The 19061-nt window shown below is 39.6% G+C and overlaps 1 protein-coding gene across 1 annotated transcript; it reads left to right on the forward strand.

The window, feature by feature from the left end:
• The first annotated feature begins 734 nt into the window (after positions 1-734).
• On the forward strand, positions 735-1809 carry LOC137817506 (uncharacterized mitochondrial protein AtMg00810-like). Its single transcript, XM_068620791.1, has 3 exons — positions 735-1209; positions 1539-1606; positions 1765-1809. Exons 1-3 carry the CDS (start codon positions 735-737, stop codon positions 1807-1809), a joined length of 588 nt encoding a protein of 195 aa, XP_068476892.1.
• The last annotated feature ends 17252 nt before the right edge of the window (positions 1810-19061 follow it).

The raw sequence follows: 19061 nt of genomic DNA on the forward strand, positions 1-19061 counted from the left end.
GATAATGTCATTGGGAATATTGAGAAAGAAGTTTCAACTAGGAAGTCCCTAAGTAATTTCTGTGAGACAATGGCCTTTGTATCTCAAGTGGAGCCTAAAAATATGAATGAAGCACTCAAGGACAGTAATTGGATTCTAGCTATGCAAGAGGAACTAAATCAATTTGCTCTGAAAGAGGTATGGACTCTTGTTCCTAGAATACCTGAAATGAACATCATTGGAACAAAGTGGGTATTCAGAAACAAGATGGATGAGCATGGGGTGATTACCAGAAATAAAGCTAAACTAGTGGCTAAAGGGTATAATCAAGAAAAGGGAATAGACTATGATGAAACATATGCACCAATGGTTCGGCTTGAAGTTGTCAGAATGCTCCTTGCCTTCTTTTGCATCAAAGGATTCAAGCTATTTCAAATGGATGTGAAAAGTGCCTTCTTGAATGGTTATATAAATGAAGAAGTATTTGTTTCACAGCCATCAGGATTTGAAGACCATTAACATCCAGGACATGTGTTCAAACTCAAGAAAGCTCTCTATGGGCTTAAGCAAGCTCCTAGGTAATGGTATGAGAGGCTAAGTGATTTTTTACCTCACAAAGCTATGATAGAGGCACATCAGATAAAACCTTGTTAATTAAGAAGAAAGAGGATGACACAATTCTAGTGCAAGTTTATGTGGATGATATCATATTTGGGTCAAACAATGAAGAATTGTGTGAGACTTTTGTGGAAATCATGAAGAGTGAGTTTGAAATGTCTATGATGGGTGAGTTGAATTATTTTCTAGGCTTGCAGGTCAAACAACTCAAGGATGGCATATTCTTGAATCAAGCCAAGTATTGCAAGGATCTGTTGAGAAAGTTTGAAATGGACAAGTACAAACCAATCAGGACACCCTTCTCAACTAGTTGTCACTTGAATCAGGATGAAGCTGGAATTTCTGTTGATGAAACTAAGTACAGAGGACTTATAGGATCCCTACTGTATCTCATTGCCAGCAGACCTGACATAATGTTTGCAGTGTGCATGTGTGCTCGTTTCCAATCTGCTCTTAAAGAATCACATTTCAATGCTGCTAAAAGGATTCTAAAATACTTGCAAGGAACAAAAGAAGTTGGCTTGTGGTATCTAGGTAACATTTCATTAAGTTTGTCTGGCTTCTCTGATTCAGACTTTGCAGGTTGCAAGATTGATAGGAAGACCACCAGTGGTACCTGTCACTTGCTTGGATCAAGCTTGTTCTCATGGCAATGCAAAAAGCAGGCGTGTGTTGCTCTCTCTACTGCTGAAGCAGAGTACATTGCAGCAGGGAATTGTTGTGCTCAAACCATATGGCTAAGGCAGCAATTGAATGACTTTGGTATCTTACTTAACAATATACCTTTGTTGTGTGATAACACAAGTGCCATCAATTTAACGAAAATCCTATTATGCATTCAAGGACCAAACATATTGAAATTAGGCATCACTTTCTAAGAGAACACATATCAAATGGAACATGTGAGATTAAGTTCATTGGTACTGATTTACAACTTGCAGATTTGTTTATAAAACCCTTGGCCAAAGATAGGTTTAATTTTCTGCTGAATGAATTGGGTATTATAAATGTTAATTGTGCTTTACAATGAAAAATTAAATTTGTTTATTCACAATTAAACATGTTTATTTTTGGTACTAATATACATTGATGACTAGGAAAGAGAAAATGTAATCTTTGACTGATTGACTGACTTAGTGGGTATTAACCACTGAAAATCTTTGACAGTTTGGGTCATGGTCTAGTAACTGGTTTGATGCATTGGCTGCTTAAATCATGGTGTGATATGCATGCATCGTGATTCAAAATATTTGCTCCCCCTTTTCAAATATTCTCCTATATAAATCTGTGTAAATGTGTTGCCCATACTCACTGCTCACCATTTGAATCAAAAGGTAATGTTCTTTCTTTGGTGATTTCGTACTATATGGTTATTACTATGCACTAATTTGGTTTCAAGTTGTGTTTCCAAACCCAACTCTGGTTCAACCATGGCTTCTTCATCACATCAGAAAAAGAAGAAATAGAACAAGCAGAACAAATTTCAAGGAGTGATGGAGAACTGGTTTGCTAGAGATGATGAGAGGATAACCGCCTACATCCATGAGATGAGTAGAAAGCAAATCAACATTCCTAAAGTTCTAGAGTTCTCTTGGATGAAAACTGAGAATCTGGCTGAAACCAGATCTGCATTGAAGCATCAAAGGCTGAAGCAGCTTCTTGAAATGACAAGTAATGTATACCCTGATCTGGTGAAGGTATTTTACACCAATCTGACTCTGGATGGGAAAAATCTGGTCTCCTAAGTGAAAGGGATTAAGATGAAAGTTACCAATGAAGTGTGGAATTTAGTGGTTGGAATCAGGTATGTTGGTTTGAAGGTGGGCAAAGGAAATACAAATGGGATTCAAGAATTTAACAAGATACAGTACTATCGAAGTTGTGTAAGGGATCCCTCCCTAAGTGTGAACAGGTTCCATGCAGGTAATCTGAATTTAACCCCAAGATTAATTGCCTATATCATTGCATGGCAACTCATTCCTAGAGGCACAAATCATGTTGTGTTGCATGAGGAGGATTTGATCCTGCTATATTGCATTATGAACATGATAAAAGTCAACTGGGTTTACATTATAATGGAACACATGCTGAAATACAAAAGGTTAGCTGATTAGCGATTTCTATATGCTATCCTTGTCTCAAAAGTGATTGACTATTTTGGTGTTGATACTTATAATGAGAGGAACGAGACTATCAAGGCTGTGAGTGAGATTGACAATGCCACTCTCATTAAGATGGGATTTCACAAAGTGGAAGGTTGTTGGGTGTTTCACAAAAGCAGAACTCACAGAGAAGAATGTGAAGCTTCAAATCTCAACAATGAAGATGGTGATGATGTTGTTCCTATGGAAGATGATATTGTTCAAGCTGCGGAACAGTCTTGCTATGTAATCCATCACTCATACAGACAAGAGTCACCTGCTGGTCATGCTAGGAGTCAAAGGATGAGTTTTCCATCTACAAAAATCAAAGGAGATTCACCTGCACCATAGTCAATGAATGAAGATGCTGCTGAAACTCCCCAAAATGCTCTTGTTGCCTATCAAACTCCAAAATACAGAGGTGAACCCATGTCCATGTTTGAGAGGCAGGTTTTGTATCGTCTTGATGTCATGTCAGAGGAACAAAAGGTCTATTTCGAGACAACTCAAGCCAGGTTCCACCATTTTGATGATCAGATTGAGGGTGTTTAAGTGCAGTTGGCAGAACTGTACTACAAGGATTAGAAGTGCTTTGTTTCTATGCTTATCTTTCGCCTAGTTTATGTTCTTGCATTCTGTTTCTGTTGAACAATTTGTAATGCTTTCTGGACTGTTATGTTTGATTGTCATTTGGTTTTATATCTCTCCATGCTATTTGATGAATCCAAAGGGGGAGAAAAATAGCTCATCGTGCTAGGTAAAGCTAGATACAGGGAGTTACACTTTGCACCTTAAAACTGATTCATGTTATGAATTGTTTCACCGTTTTTAGTTTGGTGTTTGATGCAATACAGCTGTTGTTCTCTTCTTAAAGCAACTGAGCTATGGGGATTTGTCCCATCAAACAGGGGGAGATTGTTGAAGATGGATGTTGCCCCTTCAAGACAAAGTGTTTGATGAAGCCAAATGTGTATTTTTCCTTAGTGTTTGTATTTGCTTTAAGGATGTCTTAGGTATATATTAGAGGTTGTTTAAAGTAGGCTTTTTGTTGGGTAACCCACCTCTTAACCCCTGACCATGTGATAAGAGCAAGCACAAGTTTTATGAAAATGTTTTTCACATGTTTTGCAAAAATATCCTTTACTGCATAGAAATTGAATCTGTTCTTTTCTAAATGAATATATTCTTTTCTTAAATTGATGCCTTGATTAAGTGTTTTTGAAAATCATGTTTTATGCATCAAGTATCGTTTTGAAAATGAATTTGTTCTTCTATAAATGAATAGATTCTTTTTAGTCTAGTGCCATGTTTCTCTTAAAAGGTTTTTCACAGTTTTATCCTTGCACCAAGGTGTTTGACTAAGTCTCCTACATATAACAAATTCTCCCACTGCCTTTGAAAATAAATCTGTTCATTTTGTTTTCAATCTATTCTTTTTGTAACAACTTTAACTGTTTAATGAAAGTTTGTTATAAAATGTTTCCTATAAAAAGAGAGTTTGTTCTGGCTTTAAAATGTTGTTCATATAGTTGAGAAAACGTCTTCTTTACAACAGATATTAAGAGATTTCAGAGGATTAGCACGGGTTCTTGAAAGATTTTTCAAATTACAAAGTGTGCTTGTTCTTGGTTTGTTCTAAGGCTTGGCTAGAGGTGTTGTCACTGTGTGAGCAATCTGTTCTACTGGTCTAAGGCAAATTTCTACATTCTCTATTAGGTGTATTCGTTTCATATCTCAATTCCTTGTAAAGTGTGATTGTAAGACTCTTCTTGATAGTGTTTCTTGAAGAGTTGTGTGTGCTGGAATAGTGTTTTTCAGCAAGGTGTGCCATGTTCTTGTAGGGTTCAAGAACAGTGGTTTTGTAATTGTTTTGAATTGTGGTTTTAGTGGATTTCACATTGGATTAGGTGAAGACTGGATGTAGCTCATTTGAGTGAACCAGTATAATTGTTTTGTGTTCATTCTCTCTTAATCCTTGCACTTAATAACTGCTGAATAAAATAATATGTCAAGAAATAAATCTATTCAATTGTGTTTGAATCTGTTCTTTCTGGGTACGTTTATACTGTTCTTGTTTTTCTGGAAAATCTTTTGAAGAACTTCTGTGTAAATCTGTATGAGTTGTGAAACATAATTGGAATTCGTGTTCTGTGAAAGTTAATTTAATCTCTTAATTTGTTTAAAAACAAGAATTGATTTTGTATTCAAGGGTTGTAATTAACTGTTGTAGCTCTTTGATTTTATCCTGTGAAAATCAATTTGAACTTTGCCTGTAGATCATCTAGCTCAACACTTAAAATAAAAAATCACTCAATTGTTATAGACGTGTTAATACATAAGCAGTATAAAAATAAATTTGTTCATTGTTAAATAAATCGATTTATTTTCTTTGTACTATGCTAAAAGCTGAATCTGTGCGAAAGTTTTAAAAGCTCAATTCACCCCCCCTCTTGAACTTTGACACTACTTGTCTTATCTGCTTTGACACTATTCCCATATTGACCTGTTTCTTTGTACAGATATGCATCTCAGTAAAGATAAGAAAAAGAAATTGGCAGCCCTCTTGGCAAAGCCCTATTGACACCCTTTGCCCCTTTGACATCGGCGGCCCTTGCTTCTCATCCTACCAATCCAGCCCCTTCCGCCATTGAGCTCAGAGGGGTAGTGGTGGAGTTGGATGACGAAGATACCTGTATCGGCCTGGCCTTCAAGCGACCGAGGGTGGGCGTGATTGCGGCGCCTTCTGCTTCTGTCTCCGCTGGTGCCACGACTTTCATAGACCATCCTCCCAGCGCCTCCTCTCCCCTTCCAGCGGTTGCACTCGAGAGTGGCGGAGAAAGTGCCCCTGGTGGTCAAGAGACGGAATCCTCCCCGCCCCTCCCTTTGCTGCTGAAAAGGGTGCTTAGTCGTTTCCAAAGCTGTCGAGTGGAGGGCTTGGACGACAATCTCCTTCGGGAGCGCGTGGCTGAGGTTATCGGGGACCTTATGTTTGCCTCCGACCTGGCGCTTAGCAGGACCCAAGCGTCCAAGGATCTCGAGGTCAAAATGGCAAAGCTCAAGGAGGATTTTGCCGCCAGGACCAAAGTCTTTGCCAATCGTGAAACCGCTCTGTACCTGGAGCTGGCCAGCCTTCGCCAGTCTGAGAAAGACTCCAAAAAGGCCCTTCAGGACAAGAGTCTGGAGGCAGTTGAACTGGAAGCGAAGATCCTGCCTCTTCGTACTCGCACGGTTGAGCTAGACGACATCGTGGCCGAATTGAGGGAAAAGGTGGCTAATATAGAAGATAAGAGCACGCAGCGCGAGGTCCTCCTTGTTGAATCAAGTGTGTTCAAGCTTTGAAGAATCCAAATCCTAAGCGTTTAATGGAAGGTTGGAGGTGCTTGATGTTGCTGGTGTGTTTAGATTAGGAACTGGGGTAGATTATATTTATAATCCGCTCTTGGTTGAATCTAAAGCTTAAATGTTTTCAAATCTTTTAAATTTAAAGTGTTTTTCAAACTAAGTGAAAAACAACCTGTTGTGTTGTCGAAACAACCGATTGTTTTATACTTAGGTGTTTTTGAAAAAGTTTGAAAACCGTTTTGGATGGTTGACTTGTTGTCAAACCAAAACAACCGATTCATTCGCTATTTCAATTGATTGTTTGTTTGAAATTCTAACAGAAACAGTTTTGTTTGTTAAAAGAGCTTTAATTGATTTCATAGCTGAATACGCTCCTGCTTTAAATGCTTTGACCAAGATTTGAACACTATAAATAGTTTGTAAATGTTTTGTAACAAACAACAAGAAAGAAAAACATATTTGATTTTTTCAAAGAGTTTTCAAGCATTTGAGTTTTCAAACTTTGAGCTTTGGTTATTCAAGAGAGAAGTGGAATAAGATTACTCTGTATTGATTTCAGTTGATTCTGTAACAGTGTAATTCGTTCTGTGATTTGTGTACATTCTGGTGTTGTAAAGCCAAGAAGGGTTGTGTGCTCTTGAGGTTGTCAATATCAACATTCTTGGTGGAGTGTGTGCTGAGCCAAAGGAAGTGTGTGTCTTGAGGGGATCAAGGTCACTTCTTTGGTGGTGTGTGTATGTAATCTAGATTTTATTACCTAGTGGATTCCCCAGTGATTTCTGGAAACTGGATGTAGCTTTTGGGTTAAGAGTGAGCCAGTATAACCTGTTTGTGCATTTCTCTCTTCCTTAAACTCTTTAATTTCAGTTGTTGTTATTTTTACTAGTATAAACAACCAATTGTTTCTGCAAAACAACCGATTGTGTTTTTGTTGCTTTACTGTTTTGAGCTTTGTTCTTGGCAAACTGAATTCCTAAATCTGGTTTCTTGCAAAGAATTTCATTCTATCCTAAAAAGTTTGCGAAAACCCCCTTTAAACCATTCACCCCCCTCTAGTTTAAAGCCATACATTCTAACACTCCTGGGGCAGGTTGAGGGCGAATTGGCCGAGAAAACCGAGTCCTTGGTCGGGGCAATCGAGTCCCTTAGAAGGACGGAGGAGGACTGCTATGTCCTCGTCATGTCTTTTCACGAAGGCGCGATGGTCGTAGACGCTCGAATCTCCGACGTGACCCCTCCAGGCCTTCGTGGAGGTCAGACTCGAGTACTCGTCGAGCAGCTCGTCGGGAGCCCATGGGTAAAGGGCCCTATAGTTGACTTTGGGGGGTAGAGGGTTGGACGTCGTTTTTGTACGGGCCATAGTTTGATGAAAAAACTGAAGAAGGAAGAAAGGAAAAAGGTTTAGCAGATGGGGTTAAGGCAAAAAGGGGAAGAGAAACCCTAGAAAAACTCTACCCACGCAAGAAATCTAGAAAAGAGGGAAGAACGAAGAGATGTGGAGGAAAGGAGAAGAACACAAGAAATGCAGAAATGTAAACAGACCCAGGCATTTATGAGATCAATACAGTAAAGTGTAAGGGCGATCGGAGTAGAAAAACCGTACCTTTTCTGTTTGGAGTGTAGAAAGGCAAGAACTTTCGGAGGGTAGAAGAACGCAAGAGTCGTAGAAATTGCAGGGAAGATGAACAGTGCAGAGAATACGAAAAGTGATGGAACAGTGCCTTGAGCGCGCGTTTTCGAAAGTTATAACGTTAGCTTGAGAAGCGCTAGCGACACTCGTCTCTGGCCGTAGGATCGTGCCACGTGTCGTGAGATTAGCACACAACTTAAAACGTCACATCATCAGCGCAGAGAATGTCGCGTCAGACGCTCAGAGATTGTCACGTCAACTGCTCAAGGGAATGTCACGTCAGCAGGAATGCCACGTGGATGATAAGGCGCGGCCTTGGTCTTTTTGCTAAAACAAGTGCCAGCTCAAGACTGGGGGGCTTGTGTACCGTCCCGTCCCCGGGCGTTGACCAAAGTCAAAGTCAAAGTAAACATATGGTTGGACCCCTCATGGGGGCCCAAGGGAAGAAAGTCAACAGGTTGACCGCTTAAGGCATCGACAGGTGTAGGCGTCGCCAAGATGAGGCGTCACCAAGATGAGGCGTCGCCAAGGTGAGGCGTCGCCAGGATGAGGTGTCGCCAAGGTGAGGCGTCGCCAGGATGAGGCGTCGCCAGGAGTAGGCGTCGCCAAGATGAGGCGTCACCAGGTTAAGGCATCGACGGTGCCACCCCCTGATACCCATGGGTAGGAAAGACCGTGGAGGGGGCGACACCGCGAGAGGCCTCAGTACCTCAGGACAGTAATAAAGAGAAGAGAAAGGTGGCTTCAAGGCCATATTTCTAGTACTAGTAAGGGGTAACCTGACTCATGAAGTACCCACGCCCAGCGCTGGGAGACCCTGGGACAGATACGACCCATGAGAGGGCCACGCCCAGGGGAGAAACATGTGCATGGTACGAGAGAAAGGTAGATACGCTCCCAGGGCGAGTGACTAGAGGTTGGGGCGCATGAGTTGGCACCCAGAAAATCACCCCCTTGCGCCAGATGCACTTCGAGAAAGGAGGACTTACACGATGGATTATCCCTAAGTTGGGTTACGACGCTGTAAGGCTCTCCACAGAGAATAGCGATCAAGTCAGAAGAACACGTGGCAGTAATCACTTGAACATCAATGTTTTCCTGGATATTTGCTAAGGTACGCATTGATTTAGTTTACGTTTCGAACGCTTTAAAGCACTTTAAATGCTTTAAATTCTTTAAACGTTTTAAACGCGTTGAACGTTTTGATACACTTTAAATGCGCTTTAAGACACCGTAAATGCTTTAAAAGGGGCTTTAGATGTTTGAGACAGGGATCGCAAGTTAGAGTTTTACACATACAAACCCTAGTTGTTTTGCTCGCGCACCCACTATACTCACAGGCAATTAGGGAAGAAAGCATTAGTGATCCAGTTATTTTACCACCTTCAGAGCATCCATTCACGGTGTTTCGATACGGAGGTGTGTCCCTTTGATGTTTCTCGCTAGCTGACTTGATCGTCGGAGTGCAAACGGCCGCGAGGGCGCCCCTTTGTCCAGTTCTTTTCAGGTACTCACAGACGGAGCAGAACGAAGGTGCCCTAGCTCGCGAGGACAAGCCACGCACAAAGACGACCCTAGTCAACCGACGGGAACAGGTTCATTTATCTTAACGATCAATACCGTTCTCGAACTGGGTGATCTTTCGCAAGAGGGAGGTTCCCTCGGGGAAGGAACCATACTACTTCCGCTCTTGACTATCACTTGGAGGTTATGCTTTGGGGGAGGATCCCTTCTCGCGCGTGCCCCCCTTGGGGCCCGTTCGTAGGGTTTTTTCGCCCCCTTCTTATCCACTGTCGCTTCGTGGACTCTCAGGCTAGGGTCAGGTGGTTGCCCGCGGTCGGATAGGGGCGACGAGGCCTTGCTTCTGCGTTACTCGATCATCTACGACAATGTGTGCTAACGCTCAGCGTCGAATCTCTGTGAACGTCTTCAAGTAGACTTTTAGCAATGATTCGCTGAAGGGCCCAGGTAGCATTCCCTTGACAAAGGCATGATCAGGTAGTCCTTCATGGATTCCCCCTAGTATTGTTTGACAAAAAAAAACATTGTAAGAAAGCCGGGAAGGGGCCTTGTTTACAAGGTACTGTTCCCTGAACAGTGTGGCAAACTGATCAAAAGTAATAATGTGTCCGTCGGGGAGGCTGATGAACCATTCTAGTGTCGTGCCTGATAGGGTGCTCATCAACATCTTATAGTAGACGGCGTCAGATCCCCCGATGAGCATCATCTGGGTGTGGAATGCTGTAAGATGGGCTTCTGGGTCTTCTACTCCTGTGAAGGAGACTTTCGGACCTAGAGACATTGTCAGTAACACGACATTCATGATCGCTCGCGAGAATGGCATGGGACGTTCCCCTACCTGTTGTAATTCCCTTCGTAGTTCCTCATTGGCTTTGCGTAATTCTGCGTTGTCTGCTCGGGAAGCTGCTACTTCTGCTTGGAGAGAGCACATTGTATCCAGGACCTGTTGCGTGGTCACATTATTCCCCTCGGGGGTGCCCTCCCTTCGGATCTAGCTGCTCCTCGTCTCGTACTCCTTATATTGCTGGTTAAGACTCCTTACGTAACTGTGAGTGGGACCTTGTTTTAACGGGCCCCACGGTGGGCGCCAAATGTTCTTGCCGGTTGACTTCAACAGCTGCTTTGGCCCTTCAATCTTTCCTAAGAATAGTGGCTTCTTGGTCAAGAAACCTCTCACCTGCAAAGACAAAGGGGCGCCCTAGCGGATGTTTGCACTCCGACGCTCAAGTCAGTATTAAGGCAAAGAACACCAAATGTATAGAATAGCTTTAGTCTTTAAAACTACGTACCTTGCTAGGGTTCTTAGCACCCTTTATATAGGTTGAAACTAGGGTTTACCTCTATTCTGTTACCAATATCTAGGGTTCTTTGGAGAATGTCCCTGTGCCACTATTATGTAATCTTAGCGTATCTGGCACATGAACTTCCCTTAACTGGAGTGCAACGAATAATAGAGTGGCCGCCTAGGTACCAACTTTGTGCACCTAATATCCAGCGCCATCTGTTTCATGGGTGCCATAAGTATCCACGTGTCATGCATGCAAAAACCCTAATTCTAATGGGCCCTTACGCCTCCTAGGATTATCCTTGGTGTTGCGCCTTCATGCGTCATACACACCACGTGCATGGATCCCTCGTGACTTAGGCTTCCCACATATCTCTTGTCTTTAACTATTATCTTAACGAAACTCTAGGGCCCACCTTACGATGCCTTCCACTGCATCCCGGTGACCGATGTTTGATCTTCTCCCTCTACTGGCGAGGTCTGATATCGATCTCCAACATCGAGCTTAGGGTAGCAACCTCAAAGACTGACTGACTCCCAGGTTTGTGTCTCGGGCCCACTTCACGTGGCTCCATCCAATTACCAAGTATCGGTGCGCGATGTCTGAGGTCAGCCTCTAAGTCGATGACCGAGGACTGGTTAGGACAAGTACTAGTAACACTAGTAATACAAGTAACGCTAGTAATACTAGTAACGCTAGTAATACTAATAACGCTAGTAATACTAGTATTGCTAATAATACTAGTAATACTAGTAACGCTAGTATTGCTAGTAAGACTAGTAACGCTAGTAATACTAGTAACGCTAGGATTGCTAGTAATACTAGTAACGCTAGTAATACTTGTATTGCTAGTAGTTCTAGTATTGCTAGTAATACTAGCATTGCTACCGTTACTAGTACTACTTGCAATACTAGAATTACTAGCGTTATTAGTAATACTAGCAATGCTAGAAATATTAGTATTACTAGCAATACTAGCAATATTAGTATTACTAGCAATACTAGCAATATTAGTATTACTAGCGTTACTAGTACTACTAGCAATATTAGTATTACTAGCGTTACTAGTATTACTAGCAATATTAGTATTATTAGCGTTTCTAGTATTACTAGCAATATTAGTATTACTAGCATTACTAGTATTACTACTGATCCTGTCGGTTGACTCGAGTGCAAGAGTCTTGCCACGTCAAAGGTATCTTCTCTCGATCAGCTTCGCACCACATTAGCTTCCGTCCTTCACACCTCGATTCTCCGCAAGAACCTGAAAAAGACAGAGTGGCGCCGCTGCGGCCGATCGCGCTCTGACGCTCAAGTCAGTGACGGAATCACCAAATACTAAGAGAGAAAAGCTAAAACTCAAGGAACCGTGCAAAATGCTCTCTCATCGTACTCCAGTGTTCTCAAAAAGCGTAAAGAAGTGTTCTAAACGCGCGTACCTCTTTGTTAGAGTTCCTTATATACTTGAGCACTTTCTCTCTTCTGACGGTTACACCTCTGGACACGTGGCTCGCATCCAGCTGTACACGTGTCACCATCTGGAGCCACCTTTCACTTGAGCGTCACTTCTACTCTTCAAACTTCTTGACTAAGTTACCCGTGCATGGAGTAACTCGGTGCATAGCTGCCTTGGAGCGCGATCTCTTCTAAGTGGCGAGCACGGGGTGTCACCATGCATACCTTCTTTGTGGTCTCGCCTGCCGCTATCACGATCTGCATTACTTGCACATCATGCATGTTTTGGGAAACTGTTCCCTTGCCTCAACCTCTGGCTAGGGAATGATCATCTGATAACCTCGTCCTTCGTACTCGTACCCCTTGAAGGCCCTAAACAAGCCTTCCTGATCTTTCGGCAGTCTCTGATCACTTGGTCGCCTAAGCTCACATACGGCGACAATGACACAAGCCTGGTGACCGCCGATTATATATGCTAGAGATCGGAGAACGCCAACTTAACGATTGGCGACTACACAAACTCCCCGATGTACTTCCCTTCCGTCAACCAGGTGTTCCGCTCAACACGTCTATATTATCGCTTACTGCCACGTCATCACTTCCGACTACTTGGTCGGTACAACTACTATTACTGTAAGAATGTATGGCTTTAAACTAGAGGGGGGTGAATGGTTTAAATAGGGTTTTCGCAAACTTTTAAGCCAAGAATTAAATTACTTCGAGAAACAATTGATAAGGAAATCAGTTTGCCAAAACCCAAAGCAAAAACAACAGCACCAGAAAAACAATAGGTTGTTTCGCAGACACAATCGATTGTTTATACCAGTTTGCAAATATCAAAACTAAATTTAAAGAGATTAAGGATAGAGAGAATGCACACAGAGGTTTATACTGGTTCACTCTAAACCTAGAGCTACATCCAGTCTTCTCAGAAACCACTGAGGAAATCCACTAAGCAATCAAACCTAGATCACTTACAACACAATCAAAGAAGTGACCTTGATCCCCTCAAGACACACACTTCTCTTGGTCAACACAACAACACTAAGAATGCTGATCTTGATCCCCTCAAGAACACACAACACTTCTCAGCAACCACACAAGGTTCTTTCAAAAGATACAAAGGATTACACTTGTTACAGAACGAATCTGATATTAATACAAGAGAAAATCCTATCTCACACTCTTTGATCAATCTCAATCTCTAAGCAATCTCAACTTTTTCTCTTAAGCAAAATCAGTGAAAAACTCAATTTTTTTTTTCTGTATATATTCAAAGTTGTTGTTTGTTATGAAATCTTAACAAACTATTCATTGCATTTAAATATTGGTCAAAGCATTAAAAACTGGAGCGTAAACAGTTAGAAAAACATTTAATGCTCAGTCAAAGCACAAAACAGTTTTCTGTTATGGTACCAAAACAAACAATCGGTTGTTTCCACGAATCAATCGGTTGTTTTGCTTTGACAGCAAGTCAACAATAAAAACAGTTTTCAACCTTTTCTAAAAACACCTAAGTATAAAACAATCGGTTGTTTCGACAAAACAACAGGTTGTTTTTCACATAGTTTGAAAAACACTTTTCTTTTAAAAAGATTGAGAATGCCTATGCGTTGGATTCAATCAAGAGTGGATTACATATTAAATCTACCCCAGATCCTATCTAAAAGGATAACTCTTCAATAGCAAGCACAATCAGCCTTTCAGCATCCTTCAAAGGGTTTGGATTCTTCAAAGCTTGAACACACTTGGTTCAACAATCTCCCCCTATTTGATGAAGACAAATCCCTGATGCTTGTGTTATACCTGATTGAATTTGAAGAAGTTCCTACAATACACAGTTTAAGCAAAGCATAGAACTTCTAATATTTGATTAGCACAAAAACAGAAACAGAATTTCAGAGCATAATATCAGAGCAAAAAAAAATAATAATAAGAGCAAACAAAGACCTATAAGGTTTCACCCATACAACTGTTTTGCAGAAATTAATAACGAAAACCAAACACAGCATAAATCTCCCCCTATTTGTCTTCACAAATAGACAAAAGAAGAGATAAAAAAATATAATTGTTCTTAATACATCATAATTAAAAAACAGAAGCATAGAGGAGAAAAACTGATACAACACCAAAAACAATCGATTGTTTCGAGATATCAACCGGTTGTTTTTCCTCTTCATTCATCATCAGCATATTGAAGATCAAAAATCTGGTTTTGGATTGCCTCAATCTGTTCATCCAAAGAGATGAAGTGGGCATCCATGCTGTTAAACTTGTTATCAATGCTCTGGAAGTTTCTTACACACAAATCATGGAGATTCCTTTGGTTCTCTGCAAAGCCATCAAGCCTGTTGACCATGTATCTCTCAAAAGAAGACATGGTTGGCATTCCATCTTCCTAATTTCCAGCACCAGCACTGGGTCCAGCATCTTGATGTGTTTTAGGTTGATCTTCATGTTGAAAATTCATATCAGCAGCATGTTCACCTTCTTCAAAATTAGCAGCAGCGCTTGATGAGGCACCATGGTCACCATCTTTGCTCACCCATTTGCCACCTATTTTGGTGAATCCCATTTTGCTGAGAGATCCATTGTTCAACTCTTGAGTTGACTGGACCAACTCAGATGTTTCATCCTCCAGATTCACTTCAAAATACAACAAAAATTTAGAAATCAAAACAGCATATGGATAGTGATAATCACTTAACCTCATTGCCTTTTGCATGTGCTCTTTGATGATGTGGATCCAATTTATTCTGATTTTCTTCATAATGCAGTAGATATACACCAGGTCCTCCTTTGTAAGAACAGTAGATATACACCAGATATTCTGACATTATCTAGCTTTTGGCTTTTCAGCCAATCAAAGCAAACAACTTTGGGGTTGTTCATCACTTTGGTGCTAGTCTCAAACTTATACTTTTCAATTAGATCATTATCTCCAGAAAACCATCCTTCTAGCCTTCCTCCAGACCTTACTGCTCTGGTTTTGACTCTTTTTGAGGTGGGAGGAGTTGATTCCATGATGGTAGAGAAGAAACAGAGAGAAGTTCACACAAGAATTGCAAGAGATGTTCCAATTGGTTATTCTTGTGGAAGAGATCAGCTGCAACAGATTTTATAGCAAAAATAGAATCATAAAGTATTCAATGACATGAGTGGGTACCAGATTTTCAGAGAGAGAAGACTTGACCATGCCCTACACAGAAAACGTCAGAAAAAGTAGAAAATCACAAGGTCAACACATGTGATCTTTGACTAGTCATAAAAGCTCTTAAATTTTCAAGATTATGGAATATATTCCTTTATGATTATTGTAACTTCTTTCTGAGCGTGATCAGATTTCAACACAGGTTCATTGACCAAGGATTGTTTCTTTAATTTGATCTGCAACAGATAGAAATTCAAAAAAGAAATTAAATTGATTTCTTTACAATGCTGTCAGACACAAAACAATCGGTTGTTTTTCTATAGCAATAAAACTGATTTTGAATTTTTTAAGCATGAGCAGAAAGATTGCAAAGCATATGAAATTGAACATTTTAAAGAGGTTATACAAACATGAAAATGAACTTTTAAAATAGAAATTAAGAACAGAGATTAGGAAGGTCTTATCCTTTATGATGTTTTTTCAATGAGCCATGTTCTTTGTGATCAATAAGCCTCATTTAACTATTGAGAGCCTTTGGACAGATACAGAACATTGATTCAACTTCAATATTGGTTTTTTTTTCTTCCAAGAACTTGATCAGTTGACTCAGTCCCTCACACTTCTTTAGATTTTCTGCAGAAACATGAGTTCAAGCAACAAGATTTGGCCCCTTCACAAATGTGGGTCCAATAGATTTCTTTTTCTCATTTGGAACCTCACATCCTTTAGGAATCCATTTCATGAAGCCCCTGGGAACAGAAAACTTTCTTATTTTGCAGAATCTAACCGAATGGCCCTTTTTCATGCAGAGAAAGCATGTAACAACCGGTTGTTTTTCTAGCTTTCTTGAAAAACTTTTTGAAAACTTATCTTGTTTGTTTTGTGGATTAAAACCTAAACCAGCTTTTCCAAAAACACAATTTTTAGATGCCAAGACATTCTCAAAGTTAGATTTTCCTTCAAAAGCTTATCCACAATATTAACAAGATAATGCACTTTCTTTTCAAGGTTTTCACAATTTTTGCAAATGAGAGTGTCACACTTGCAAGAAGAATTTTTGAAATGTGTTTCCAGATTTTTAAAATCCTTTTTAGATTTTTCAATCTCTTCTTCAAGTGCCTTCACTCTCTTTTCCAGCCAGCTGTTAAGTTCTTTCAATCGGTTGTTTGAAAGAACCAATCTATTAGCTTCATCGTGAGTTTCTTGAAAAGCTTTAAGCAATTCACTATAATTTTGTTCATTTAAAGAAGCAGAAGAACTTACTTCACTTGAGCTGCAAGATTCATCATCATCTTTATCTTTAGCAATCAAACATATGTTTGCTCTCTCTTTTTCACTTGATGAAGAGCTTGATGATGATACCTCATTCTCATCCCAAGTTATGTAGGCTCTTTTTGTCTTGCCCTTCTTTTCCTTGTAGCTAGGCTTTTTCTCCTTGCTTTTGTTTGGTCTATCTGCCTTTATGTGACATTGTTCACCACAACCAAAACAAGTATAGTTATTGGAATTAAAATCATTGGATTTCTTGTTTCCATACCTATCTTTGTTGTTGTCCTTGTTGCGGTTCCTCTTTAAGAATTTGCTAAACTTTCTTGATAGCAAGCTAAGGTTCTCTTCATCACTATCATCACTAGATTCTTGTTTGCCTTTGTGCTTGACAGCTTTTACGACTATACTCCTTACGTGCTTGTCTTCACTTTCTTGAACTTTGAGTCAATTCATCTCTAAATCATGTTCCCTAAGCTTGCCAAACAAGGAAGCCATACTCAAGGATGTTAGACCTTTAGATTCAGATATAGTCGTTACCTTAGGATGCCATGCTCTATCAAGACATTTCAAAATCTTGATGTTTAGCTCTTCCTTTTCAAAGGTCTTGTCAAGGCTCATGAGATGATTGATGATGTGCGTGAATCTTTTCTGCACTTCAACAATTGTTTCACCTTTGAGCATTCTAAACATCTCATACTCTTGGATTAAAGTATGCTTCCTAGCTCTCTTCACCTCATTTGTACCTTCATGAGTTACCTCCAAGGTGTCCCACATTTCTTTTGCTGATTTGCATTGAGAGACCCCGAAAAACTCATATGAATTTAAAGCAGAGGTTATTATGTTTTTGGCAATGCAATCGAATTTGGCCTTCTTGCTTTCAGAATTAGTCCATTGAGACCGAGGCTTTTCAATGAAAGATCCATCTTTTTCAAACTTTGGGACAAAAGGACCATTTTCAATTGCATCCCAAATACCTTTGTCAACTGAGTCCACAAAGATTTTCATTCTTACTTTCCAAAATTGGTAGTTCAAAACACAAAACAGAGGTGGTCTGTTGATTGAAGCACCTTCCCCAAAAGGTAGTCTATTAGCCATTAAAAAACAGTTTTAGGATCACACTTGAATAAATTTCAAGAACCAAGCTCTTGATGCCAATTGTAAGAATGTATGGCTTTAAACTAGAGGGGGTGAATGGTTTAAAAAGGGTTTCGTAAACTTTTAAGCCAAGAATTAAATTACTTCGAGAAACAATTGATAAGGAAATCAGTTTGCCAAAACACAAAGCAAAAACAACAGCACTAGAAAAACAATCAGTTGTTTTGCAAAAACAATTGGTTCTTTATACCAGTTTGCAAATATCAAAACTGAATTTAAAGAGATTAAGGATAGAGAGAATGCACACAGAGGTTTATACTGGTTCACTCTAAACCCGGAGCTACATCCACTATTCTCAGAAACCACTGAGGAAATCCACTAAGCAATCAAACCTAGATCACTTACAACACAACCAAAGAAGTGACCTTAATCCCCTCACGACATACATTTCTCTTGGTCAGCAAAACAACACTAAGAATGTTGATCTTGATTCCCTCAAGAACACACAGCACTTCTCAGCAACCACACAAGGTTCTTTCAAAAAGATACAAAGGATTACACTTGTTACAAAACGAATCTGAAATCAATACAAGAGAAAATCCTATCTCACACTCTTTGATCAATCTCAATCTCTAAGCAATCTCAACTTTTTCTCTTAAGCAAAATCAGTGAAAAACTCAAATCTGTTTTTTTGTATATATTCAAAGTTGTTGTTTGTTATGAAATATTAACAAACTATTCATTGCATTTAAAGATTGGTCAAAGCATTAAAAATTGGAGCGTAAACAGTTAGAAAAACATTTAATGCTCAGTCAAATCACAAAACAGTTTTATGTTATGGTACCAAAACAAACAATCGGTTGTTTCCACGAATCAATCGGTTGTTTTGGTTTTGACAACAAGTCAACCATAAAAACAGTTTTCAACCTTTTCTAAAAACACCTAAGTATAAAACAATCGGTTGTTTCGACAAAACAACAAGTTGTTTTTCATTTAGTTTGAAAAACACTTTTCTTTTAAAAAAATTGAGAATGCCTATGCTTTGGATTCAATCAAGAGTGGATTACATATTAAATCTACCCCAGATCCTATCTAAAAGGATAGCTCAGCAACAGCAAGCACAGCCAGCCTTTCATCATCCTTCAAAGGGTTTGGATTCTTCAAAGCTTGAACACACTTGGTTCAACAATTACTAACAATACTTGTATTACTAGCGTTACTAGTATTACTAACAATACTAATATTACCAGCGTTACTAGTATTACAAGCAATAGTAGTATTACTAGCAATAGTAGTATTACTAGCAATAGTAGTATTACTAGCAATACTAGTATTACTAACGTTAGTTGTATTACTAACATTACTTGTATTACTAGCAATACTAGTATTACTAGTGTTACTAGTATTACTAGCAATACTAGTATTATTAGTGTTACTAGTATTACTAGAAATAGTAGTATTATTAGTGTTACTAGTATTACTAGCAATAGTAGTATTACTATCGTTACAGTAGCAATAATAGTATTACTAGCGTTACTAGTATTATTAGCAATAATAGAATTACTAACAATATT

The sequence above is a fragment of the Phaseolus vulgaris genome, unplaced genomic scaffold (assembly GCF_000499845.2).
Source record: "Phaseolus vulgaris cultivar G19833 unplaced genomic scaffold, P. vulgaris v2.0 scaffold_97, whole genome shotgun sequence".
NCBI lineage: Eukaryota > Viridiplantae > Streptophyta > Magnoliopsida > Fabales > Fabaceae > Phaseolus > Phaseolus vulgaris.